Genomic DNA, 12,507 nt, shown 5'->3' with positions numbered 1-12,507 from the left:
GGAATCCACCAACCATACCAGAGCTCAGAGCAGAGAGGGGATGAAAGGTCAGATCGGAGACTCTGGGTGTCAGGCTAAGAAACCGGTTGAAGGATTTAAAGTCAGATACTGTCAAGACACTATGTCAAGCATACAGCTGCTATAAAAAGGAGTGATCCAGCTGGAGAAGTTCCTAATCTGGAGACCAGCTCCAATTTCATTAGAGGTGTTTTAGGTACCTCAACTTGCACACCTGTGGTAAGCTGAGTGACCCCAAAACACCCCTTCACCTCATGCGTATAAAAACATGAGGACAGCATAAAGTCCTCTTCAACCATCTTACAGGGTGGATTCAAAGGAGATACTCAAGACATGTTCCTCATCTGGAGAAACAGTCACAAGAAGCCCTCTCAAGCACCTGGACACGCTGCACTCCACCAAGTTCTTTCCCAGCTCTACACGCAACACTGAATCAAAGCAGCAAACCATTAAACTGCACTTTTTCTATCTTCTCTCAGCCTTCTGTGCTTTTAAGGGCCAAAGCTTTCAAATACTCTGATGCCAACACAGCTGAACAGCTTTTACTGAATGGGCCTCATATTTTCAGATAAATTAAAATCTATGCCAACTAGTGATTCAGTCTCAAATAGAGGCCACCTGTTCCAATTAGTGAGATTAAAATAGTGCACCACTGACTATCTGAATTGGATTCCAGGCCTTCTGGATTATCACACTGTCTTCACAAAGACAGAAAAAAGGAACGTTTGGCCTCAATACACAGTTGCACACACTGAAGTAAATATATTGAGGTGCTGACTGTATTTACTAAGGGCACAGTTTTCACTGAGGGCATACTTTATTTTTAGACAAGTGCTTATATAAAAATTTCAGTGAAAGGTGGCAGCACCATTTAATTCCCTCTTATTACAACAAGCCTATATACCCATCTTAATTAGAGTCAACTTTACTTTAGAAAACCACAGAGCTTAAATTTCTCCACCCACCACGTTTTGTCCTTCCCTGAAATTCCCCAAGACTCCATGTCTTCCAGAATGGTCCACTCTTTAGCCTAAGACTTTCCATTGCCTCAGTTTATCTCAAAGCATCAGAAGACCAGAGACACAGCCTGGAACAGGCATAACTCTCATTTTTCCAACCTCATTCCCCCAAGTATTCATACCCAGACAAGATTGCCTTCAACTCACCAGGGTGGGCTTTTGTTTGGCCCAACACTCATTACCCAAATTTTCACAATCCATAAAAAATATATATATTTTTAAAAGGTAAAGAATACCCACTTTCTTTTTAAAAATATTTTTATTTTTATTGATTTCAGAGAGGAAGGGAGAGGGGGAGAGATAGAAACATCAATGATGAGAGAGAATCATTGATTGGCTGCCTCCTGCAGGTCCCCCAATGGGGATCGAGCTTGCAACCCAGGCATGTGCCCTTGACTGGAATCAAACCTGGAACCCTTCAGTCCTCAGGCTGACGCTCTATCCACTGAGCTAAACCAGCTAGGGCCATAAAAAATACTTTGAAGAAACTTCTAGGTCAGGGGTCTAAAAGAAATATTCCCTAAAAGAACTTGGGGAGATGATACATTAAGACCCATGTGTCTTCAAATGATTCTGAATTATTTTCGGTGGTATAAATTGAAAGCATCAAATAACAGAATCACAGGGAGCGAGTAATTGCCCTGAAAACAATCCTCAACCTGTCCAGTTGATTCAGTAGAGGAGGAAGTTTGTGGAGTGCTAAGAACTCTCTAGCAAAGCTTCCACATCCACTGATCCTTTTAATCTGGCACTGCAGGCCTCAGAGGGCCAGACAGTATTTAGCTAGAATAGTAACACTGATACTTTAAACATAAATTTAAGTTCCAAGGAGTGAACTGATTTAGAAATACTAAGTAAACAATCGTACAGGTGACACCAAGCTATGTGTAGGTGTGGGAATGGCTGAAGTATGGGAAACTCTCTGGAAGACAATGAATGACTCAACGTCAGAGCAACAGATGCTGTAATGGGTTTCCTAACAACACTTGTCAAGGTTGCTCACACATTGGCAAGTGGAGGAGTTGACATGCAAGTTTGACTCCTGAGTCCACATTCCTAACCCTTCACTCTAACCACAAATCCAGAAGTAAACTAAGGGAGTGATGTTGGGGATAATGAGAGAAACGTGACTGAGAAAAGACACACTGGATGTGGTGTGTAAGTGGGGTGACTGAGGAATTTCCCAGCATCTAGTCTGAGGATCGGCTATATGGGAAAAGTAGCCAGGAATTGGGGGGCAGTCATTTGAGAGAATGTATTAAGTGTGACATATAGATTTTGAGGTGCCTGTGGGACATCTAAGTAGAAGTGTCTTGTATTATGCACTAGAGCCACATCTTACGCCAGGGTTGGGCTCTCAAGTCAGAGCAGAGGCAGAAATCATACAGATTTTCTCCAACAGAGACACTTCATTGTGGGTTGGCACTGTATGCACTGTCTCTCAACAGGCCAACAAACCCTCTCCCTGTCTTAACCTCTAACCCCCATCCCCGGTGTTGGAACAGAACCAGATGATGTTTTTGTGTTTATGAAAATTATATACACTAAAGACACTTGGCAGAGGGGAGGGGGTTAGGGGGACAGGAGGAGATTAAACAAAGACCATATATGCATATATGCACAGCCCATAGACACGGGGGCGGGGTAAAATGGGGGACATCTGTAATACTGTCAACAATAAAAAATAAATTTAAAAAAAGACAGGGTGCTGGAAGATGCTCTCAATGAGAGACTCACAGGAACAGAGCTTTAGAGTCAAGAGTAGGCTCGGGTTGAATTCTAAGTTAAACATAGAAGATATACTCCATGACGTGTGCATCTGGCATATGTTTTTCCCCAACATCCTATCCCAACAGATAGAAGGTTAACACAAAGATGAACTCATTTCTCAAAATTTTATTTTGAAGAAGAAAAAAAAGACTAAAAGAGATCTCATTCAGAAAGGATAATTTTTACAAAATGGCAGCAAATCCAGTGCAGCTAAGTAGTTTGATGTGTGAATTGTCACTTCTCTTCATCCTAGCCTCCCCAAAATCTGGAATACATTCAGAAGGATGAGGGCTTAACACTAAATCATTTAAATTCACTTTTTCCCACCCAGAAAACTCACAAAACTTCAAATCTGTTCAATTAATTCTCTACTGAAAAAAAATTTTGAATTCTCCTTCTACCTTGTTTTAATTTTGAGATGTTTATCCCACACAACTTAGCAATTAACCTGGTATTTAAAAATATTTAAAGCATGCTCTAGCCCTAACTGGTTTGGCTCAGTGGATAGAGCGTCGGCCTTCGAACTGAAAGGTCCCAGGTTCGATTCTGGTCAAGGGCATGTACCTTGGTTGCGGGCACATCCCCAGTGGGAGGTGTGCAGGAGGCAGCTGATCGATGTTTCTCTCTCATCGATGTTTCTGACTCTCTGTCCCTCTCTCTTCCTCTCTGTAAAAATCAATAAAATATATTTAAAAAAAAAAAAAGCATGCTCTGGCTGGTGTGGCTCAGTGACTTGATGTTTGGCTTTCTCTCTCCCTAAAAATCAATGGAAAAATATCCTTGGGTGAGGGAATATAGCAGTTTTCTTTTCAGGAATTCTCTAAGACAGAACCAGTACACTGGTCAGTCCTAATCCGTCTGTCTTAGCTACACAATTTTCCTGCTTACAGTCTGCTGGACGTCACTTTTCTGTATCTGCACATGGACTGGCCTGGGGTTAATGTCTAAACTCCCTTCCAACCCTACCATAATAAAACCTTTAAGTCTAACTTTATAACCCTCTGCCTTAAGTACGACAAGCACACACTTTCAGTCCAGTGAGGCTGAGCCCTACAGGGAGAGCTGGCGAGGCCAGACTGCGACAAGAACCACCCTTGTCTTTCAACTGCTCGTCCTCCAGATAGCCAACATTAGACTAGAAGATGGTTTTTTTTAACCCTGTCATTAAACATGAGCTTATTTAACAGCCTTTAGGGCTTCCCCAAGTTATCAATAAAATTCTTATATCCTAGGCATTATAAAAAGCTCCAAGATTATCACTCGAATTCATCCATTCACCAAATGTTTACTGGGGATATAGGACTACATGCAGCGGACTGGCAGAGTGCTGTGTCATAAGCATCCCGAGCACACACTCTGGCTCGGTGCCCTGCCGAAGTGGAACACATCCAAGCTCTCCACGGGCTGATGAAGACCGGAGTGCTCTCCAGCATTTGCTTCAGAGGCAGAAGATAGGGAAGTGGTTAACAGGCAGGCTCTGGAACGAGACCTGGGTTTATGAAATGCTAGCTCTACCATTTCCGAATAGCCACAGGACCTTGGCCAAATTACTAGAATGCCTGGACCCCAACTCCCTCATCTATAAAATGGAACTATAAATAGGATATCGTGAGGATTAAGGAGATGGTGCATTCAAAATGCTTACTATTGTGCCTGGTGTATAGTAAGGACTTAGGTAGTACATGTTGGCTATTTATAATTTCTACTGCATTCTTCTTTTTATGTTCTTTTGCATCCTTACAGAGGAATAATCGACACACACACTAGGTTTTCCTGCAAGTAGCATTCCCCTCCCCCCAACTCAATGGACCGGTTGGATTATGCACAGATCATGTATCCTGATGTTCCCTTTCTAAGGAGTGTAAAGTCCTCATTCTGATTCACAGGACAGTGATTCATGGTTCTCTTCCTTCTCCCCACCTACCCCTCCCCACATACACACACAGTGAAACATAAAAACACAATTAAGAAACAGCAGGGCTGAAAGCTGCAGCCTCGGTGAAGTCAAGACATGGGCAATTTCCATCCAGAAGGACTAAGTCGATTTCTGATTTTAACAGCAGCCCTGGAGACGGAGGCAGGGGGTCTGAAGCAAAACTCCTCCTGTGATCCCACTTGGTAGCAGCTGCTGTGGTGTGCAACAGGGAATGCGACAAGCGGGTGTGCTGGTGGTGGCTGGCAATTTGTTCTCTAAAGGGAGGACTGGTGAGCTTGCAGCAAAGCGTAGCTCAAAATACACATACCACATCAATCTACCCATCCTAAATTTAAGAAAAATCCGATCTGGAAGACTCATTATTCACCATTCCTTTAATTACCTCATCAGAATATAGCAAATCACTGATTCAAAGCGTATTCACAAAATGCTCAGTTCACCACTTCACTAGATCAGGTTAACCTACCATACAAGTGTGTTTCCACTCCCTCCAGTTCCTGCCCAGGAAGTAAGCATGTGATCATCGCCTTACTACATCCCTGCCCAGCCGTTTCCACTGTGAGAAGCGCGACGGCATCCTCTTCTCCTTGACTGCTTTTGGCCATTACTCATCGTACTGCTCTGGATCTACTCCCAAACCACAGAACACAAGATGTACTACAGGGGGCCACCATGCCTGGCAGCTTGTTCCTTCAGATGTCAGAGACTGTACTTATTATCGTCATTTCTTACTGTAAAAAAGAAGGGTATTTCCAGAGCCACAGTAGACATAAGATGCAATCACCTGACAATACTCTTCTGGAGAGGCCAGGCTGTCTGTTTCAATCACCATTATGTTAGTGACACCTAGAGTGGCAGCTAGCACACAGAAGGTGCTCAAGCAAGTTACTTAGTGAATGAATGAACCCTCTGTACTCAGAGTGTGTCTGTAGTTTATAAACATGTAAAGGACAAGCATGTGAGAAATCCCCGTGATGAGGAAGAAAATACCAGAAAGACTATCCTATTCACAAAATTAGCAGTCTTGCCATTTTCAAGCTTATCACTTCTTATATAGTCACTAGAGGCCCGGTGCGTGAAATTCGTGCACGGCTGCAGTCCCTAGGCCTGGCCAGTGATTGAAGCTCGAGCGTCTGGCAGGGAAGGGCAGGTCCCAGCTGACCCCTGTGCCCTGTGCAGCACCTGGGGCCCCGGGGCCCTGCGTGCCCCCCTCTGCCTGAGTCACGGCGCCCGAGTCCCCACGCAGAGATGCAGTGAGTGTGGCCAGACACCACAGGCTGGGGCACAGTGTGGGCCTCTGGGCCGCTCAGCGGCACCGCACAGAAGCCGGGCGGGCAGCACACTCTCTCCCAGCCGGCCTCGCAGACCGGTTCCTGCATGAACCCACAGGGAGCCCAACCAGCCCCTGCAGTCCCAGCAGTCCCAGGGCATGCTCCTTGAGGGCACCCGGCACCTGAGTGCGTGGGCTTCCCTGGCGCGAGCCCTGACACCCTGGGGGAGGGTAGCAGGGGGAGTGAGAGCGAGCTTGGCGGACACCCCGCATTCTCACTGCACCTCTGTCCTCGTCTCCCCTGCCCCCAGGTAGCTGGTGAGAGGTCGCAGCCCCCCCACCCAGGCACCGCGGGAGGTTGGTTGCTGCCACCCACCCCCAGTTCCCCATCCCTGCCCCGGGGCCTGGCCTCGATCATGACCTGCTGGTTGCTGGTCGTTGTCTGGGGGGTAATCAGTTGGGGCCAGGCCCCCCGCCTGGTTCCCTTAGCACCTGGGAGCCGGGCAGCGGCCCCGCCCCCTGCTGCCTCGGCTGTCCACTATCTGCGGGGTGATCAGCGGGGCGATCGGGCCCCACTCACACCTGCCTTGGCCTGGTGCCGCCCGCTCACCTGCTCCATCATCCTGCCACGGTCCTGCTCTCATCTGGGCCCATCAGGGCCGGCAGCACCTTCACTGTCACCTGCTGCCAGTGCCGCGTCACCGACGTCCGCCATGTTCCGTGCTGCCCCCTGGTGGTCAGCACACATCATAGCGAGCAGTCGAACTCCCAGTTGAACTCCCGATAGAACAATTTGCATATTAGGCTTTTATTATATAGGAGGATAACAAAAATGGCTACCATCTATTGAGTTCTTACTGTGTACCGGACATTTCATAGAAATCACTGCACTTATTCCTGGTACCATCCCTAGGATATGGAAAAAGAAACTAATACTTAGAAAAGATTACAGGGTCCTAAATCCCACCACTGGTCAGCAGCACTAAGACAAGATCTGTCTTCTGGGGGCCAGTCTGATGAGAGCAGTTCTGTAGGCAGAATACTCTAGTCCTTGCAGGCAAGATGGAATGGAAGTTGACAAAATCACAGAGCAATGAGGAAGCTAGTGCACCAATTATCTCTTCTTGAGGTTCATAAGTGGCTAACCTAGATGGGAGATGACAGGAGGAGTGAACCAACTCAAAGAAAGGTCCAGTGGAAATGGCTGGTAGATTAGAGATGGGGGAAGAATAAGCACTCAGGATGACTAGAGTTCTGATTAGTGCTGGTACCAACAGAACAAGAAAAAAATTACTCACCTTACATAAGGATCAAAAGGCTGCTGAAAGTGGCCTTTTAGAACATTTAAAATTAGAACATAAAATTTAATTCACACATAATTGATTAAAAAAACCAGACTGCCTGTATTCTTAAAGAAATGATAGGCTTTAACTATGTAGGGCATGAAAAAAAAAAGTAGGAGTCTAATTATGTATGTTCTTTCTTTTAAAGTAGGGGTATATTATGTGCATCAAGTTAACATGCACCATTTCTGAATTTTACTCAGATGAAATTTAAAAATGTGAATGATCTGACTTGTCAGCTTAAAGACAATCACAGAATTCATCAGTTATATTACATTTTCACTGAAGGGGACAAAAAAAAAAATCTAGGTTAGTCCACCTGGCTGTAAAAATAGACTTCTCCAATGTGAAAATAGTAAACTGCCTCATTATTATTCTCGTCTCAAAGGCTTAACCAAGCTCAGCAAGAGACATGTGTATTTTCCCTGTTCTCTCCAGAGTATCAATTTTGAACTAAAAAAAAAAAAGACCATTTGGTAACCAAAAATTTGATCTCATGGAGTCTTGGGTCCTTCCTAGGAGGAAACCACACATCTCTGAAAGGTTAATAAACTCTTCACATGCATCCCCAGTTCTCGTTAGTAACAGTGTTTTTAGGGGAGCTAATTTTCTAAATGAGTTAAAAAAAGGGTTCTTTTGAAATACTCTATTAGATAGATGGTTTATTGCCAAAGAGAGGGTGACATCAATAAATTAAACCCTAACCTGGCTGGTGTGGCTCAGTGGTTGAGCATCGACCCAGGAATAAAGAGATCGTGATTCAATTCCTGGTCAGTGCACATACCTGGGTTGCAGGCTTGATCCCCAGAAGGAGCTGTGCAGGAGACAGCCAATGGATGACTCTCTTCACTGATGTTTCTAACCCTTTCCCTTCCTCTCTTTTTAAAAATCAATAAAAAAAATATTTTAAAAAAAAGAAATTAAACCCTAATACTACTTGACGTTTTCCTTTTGCATACTTTCTGAGTATAAAGAGAATACGGGTAAGTTTTTATAGCTACATCGAAGTGAATCCCACAAAACAGGAGCTAGAATCACCTAATGAGATTCTCGCAAGAAAATTATTGCTGCTTTCCCTTCATTACAGCAGGCTTATGACAGCTTTGAGGACAGACTCAAAATTATATCAGCTCCACTTGAGAAAAGTTCTTATACAGTAATAAAATTTCCACTAGTTCTTTTTATTCCTCCTGACTCAACTATAAAAACCTAAAAGCAGACAATCAAGAAGTTTAAACAGCGGTATCAGCATCACGGCTATAGAACTTGTGATTTTATCCACTAAAGTTCCAGCCCTCACTGGTTTGATTTCTTTTAGTCCTCACTAGATTTCGTTTGCTCAGTAAGATAATTTAGAATAATCAGTATATACTATAATGTCTAACTCCATTTTCATACACGGTCTATTTAAAAAATCAGGTATAGTCATGCACCATGTAACAACATTTCAGTTAATGACAGACCACATACACCGCCATGGTCCCATAAAATTATAATGGAGCTGAAATTTTTCTATCGCCTAGTGACATCTTAGCAGTGCAACACATTACTCATGTGTTTGTGGAGATGCGGTGTAAACAAACCTACTGCACCGCCACGCATATAAAAGTAGAGCACATACAATTACGTACAGTCCATAATACTTGATAATGATAATAAGTAACTGCTACTGGTTTATGTACTTACTATACTATACTTTTAATCATTCTTTCAACTTATTAAAAAAAAAAAGTGTGCTATAAAACAGTAGCTTTATTACGCTGGCAGTCATCCATCTTGTGTTTACCATCTCTTGACCACATTGTTTTCTCTTGTTCTGGATTTAATCTCATGTTGTTTTGCACAGTAACATGCTGCAGCCTGGTAGCAACAGGCTATACACCATACAGCCTAGGTGTGTAGTAGGCTATACCATCTGGGTCTGTGGAAGTGCACTCTATCCTGGGGTGGGCAAAAGCAGGTTGACAGTTGCAAGTATGGGAAACCCAGTTTATTCTTGTATTATTATTTTCTACTAGAGGCCCGGTGCACGAATTTGTGCACCAGTGGGGTCCCTCAGCCTGGCCTGTGGGACTGGGCTGAAACCAGCTCTCTGACATCCCCCGAGGGTTCCCGGATTGCAAGAGGGCGCAGGCCAGGCCGAGGGACCCCACCGGTGCACAATTGGGGCTGGGGAGGGACGTGGGAGGTTGGCCAGCCGGGGAGGGACCACGGGAGGGCTCCAGGGCATGTCTGGCCCTTCTCGTCCAGTCCAGTCCCGATCGGCCGGACCCCAGCAGCAAGCTAACCTACCAGTCGGAGCATATGCCCCCTGGTGGTCAGTGCACGTCATAGTGAGCAGTTGAGCGGCCTTAGCATATCATTAGCATATTATACTTTGATTGAACGGTTGACCGGACACTTAGCATATTAGGCTTTTACAAACAACTGTAAACCTACTTTTGCCCACCCATATGTTCCCACAACAATGATATCACTAATGGCCCAGTTCTCAGAACTACTGCTAAACCATGTTAAGCGGCATATGACTCTATCTCTACAACTTACCACACAATATAGTAGGTAAACATCCTGGGAATAATTTAAAAAAAAATAAGAAACCTTCACACAAGGGTGTGGCACTTTAACATAAAAGAAGGGTGTAGAAAAGAATAATACAGGAGAAAAATTAAGTCTGCAGTTAAAGTACTCATTTGCTTTGCCACTTCTCATCATAGTAGTTGAGGTACAAACTTTATCACCACCATTTTACCCATTATGAAGACTGAATTTTAGCAGGTTCTGTGAGTTTTGCCAAAACGTTTAAATGATTTCACAGTCAGCCATCCATCCCTCAAAGATGACTAATCTTGTTGTTTACACAAAGATTAACACAGTTGTGACAAGTGAAACCGAGCTTCCAAATTTCTTCAAGTCTGAAATTTCTTCTGTCAACTGAGACATTAATAGAGACTCCCCCAATTACAAATGCATTAGAAAGAAAGACTGTCCACTTTCTCCATAGTCTGACTGTGTTGGCCGGCTGTCAGCCTTCCGAAGTGTAAACAATAAAACTTTCTGTTAAAGTGCCACCACCTTTTGTGAAGGTAAACAAACAGCCTTTGTCCATGCTTTTTCCTAAATGAAGTTTCTGGTTATTTTCATAACAAACTGTTATGAAACATTTAAAGAAAGTGCAAAAAATAAGAGAATTCTTTTGGGGGAGGAGAGTGGGAGTGGATGCAGGAGGTATTATTATTCCACCAAATATAATTAATCTGTAAAAACAAATCATTCGGTTAAATTGACTAACAAATTGACCAAGGGAAAACAGGTAAACAGACCAGGGATTTGTCACTTCACTTCTGGGGCAAATGATTACTTCCCTGAATTACGATTGCACCCCCACATCCTGCACGTGGGGCGGCTCCGCATTTCTGTCCCATTGGCCGGTAGGTCTCTCTATCTGGGAGGTGGCAGGCCAGAATGTGAGCAGGACTCTTCCTCCCTGAACTTTATACAGAGAAGCTGACACTCAAATGCCGAGGTCTCGGACGGGCGGGTAATCAACTAGCTGAGCAAAAAAAAACCAAAAACAAATCCAGGTAGCTCCTGCCAGAACTAATGCCAAGGTGGAGGAGGTGCTGTTGCAAATGGCACTTCCATGGGCCGAGGGGGGAACGGAGCGCAGAGAGAGCCTGGACGATTCAGCAGCCCAGGGGGGCAAAGGCATCCCCAGGAGGGGTATGGAGAAGGCTTGCTCTTCCTCGCCATCGCCTCCGTCTTTATTTTGAAGCGCTAGAAGAACCGTCCCTGCGGCCCGCTCTGAAGCGCTATGTTCACCCACAGCGAAAATCAGCAACAGCCCATTACACCGCCAACAAGGGAGAGCGCGCCGCCCGGCACCGCGGGGAACTCCGGGGAGGCAGCGCCCAGACGGACTTTTCCCGGGGCAGAGCCCCTGGCGCCCCCGCCGCCACCCGCCCCGCGCCCCAAACCCCGAGGGGATCAGGCGGGACGCGGGGCCGCCCGGAGCGAGATTCCCTTCGACACCGTCCCGCGCGGCGGGCGCTCCCTGGTGGAGAGCGCGGCGGAGCGCGGCCGTCGGGGAGACCCGGCGTCCCGGACCGGCGCGCGGGGACCGAGGACGGCGGCTGGCGGGCAGTCCAGGGGCCGGGCTCGGCTCTGCGTGCCCCCCCCCCCGGCCGGACGGTGGAGACCTGGGGTCTCCGAGCCGCAGGCCGGGCTCCGACGGCCCCCTTCCCAGCGCCTTGAGCGCGGACAGGGGCGGGGCAGCCCGGACGCGGGGCAGCAGGGGAAGGAGAGGGGCGGCGGAGAGACGTGGGGGGCGCGAGTTCGTCCACGAGGCAGCCGGAGCCCACTCGGCCTCGCCCCTCGGCCCGGCGCCCCCCCACACACCCAGTTCGCACCACTCACCCGACTCTTGCAGCGCTGGTGCCGGCCCGGGTCGGAGTAGGTCCGGTCCACGGTGAGCGCCGTGTCGCTGCCCGGCATCTCGGCGCTCGCGCCGGGAACTTTCCCGTCTCCGGGGGCCGCCGCGCCGCGAGCTGCCGGCCCTGCTCCGGGCGCCCGGGGGCGGCGGCGAGCGGGAGGAGCAGGCTGCCGCAGCGGGGCCGACAGCCGACTCCGCCGAGCCGCCCTGCGCCGCCGCCGCGGGGTGGAGGGGGCGGGGCGGGACGCGGAGGCTCCTCCCCTTCCCTCCCCTCTCCCCGCCCCCGTGCGCGGCCGCCCGCGGCCCCAGGAGCCTTCCCCAGGTGTGACTTCCCAGCTCCCGCCCTCGCTGAAACTTGAGTCTACCCCCTCCCACACCCTGCCCTCTTTTCCTTCAAAAGATGAGACGCATCTATTTGTTGACTTACTCGTATAATTATGATAAAAGATGGATTTTTGACAAGATGCTGAGGCGTGCCTTAAATGCTTGCTTTCAGGTTTTTGTTTTTGTTTTAATTATTCAACGTGCACATATCGGGCATCTGCCATGTGCCAGACCCTGGGACAGGGACCAGAGGTGTTTAAAGCCCCTGTTTTTCTTATAATTCACTGAGCACAAAACACACTTCCACTTAAACAAATATCTGTGGCGCTGTGTACTTTAATTTTGCAAGTCTAGCTCACCTTTATGTTGGAAGCCACCTGAAAGTCAAGACATAT

The 12,507-nt window shown here is 47.0% G+C and overlaps 1 protein-coding gene across 1 annotated transcript in view; it reads right to left on the bottom strand.

The window, feature by feature from the left end:
• TMCC3 (transmembrane and coiled-coil domain family 3) overlaps positions 1 to 12,000 on the bottom strand; it is a 66,387-nt gene extending 54,387 nt beyond the window's left edge. Inside the window, exon 1 of the mRNA XM_054718794.1 lies at positions 11,773 to 12,000. Within this exon, the coding sequence (XP_054574769.1) occupies positions 11,773 to 11,850 (78 nt within the window). The 5' untranslated portion in view covers positions 11,851 to 12,000. The remainder of the gene's footprint in view (positions 1 to 11,772) is intronic.
• Between the last annotated feature and the right edge of the window lie 507 nt (positions 12,001 to 12,507).

Source organism: Eptesicus fuscus, chromosome 7 (genome assembly GCF_027574615.1).
Source record: "Eptesicus fuscus isolate TK198812 chromosome 7, DD_ASM_mEF_20220401, whole genome shotgun sequence".
Taxonomy (NCBI): Eukaryota; Metazoa; Chordata; class Mammalia; order Chiroptera; family Vespertilionidae; genus Eptesicus; species Eptesicus fuscus.
Note: the sequence above shows the minus strand (reverse complement) of the source record. Positions and strands in the feature narration are given on the sequence as shown.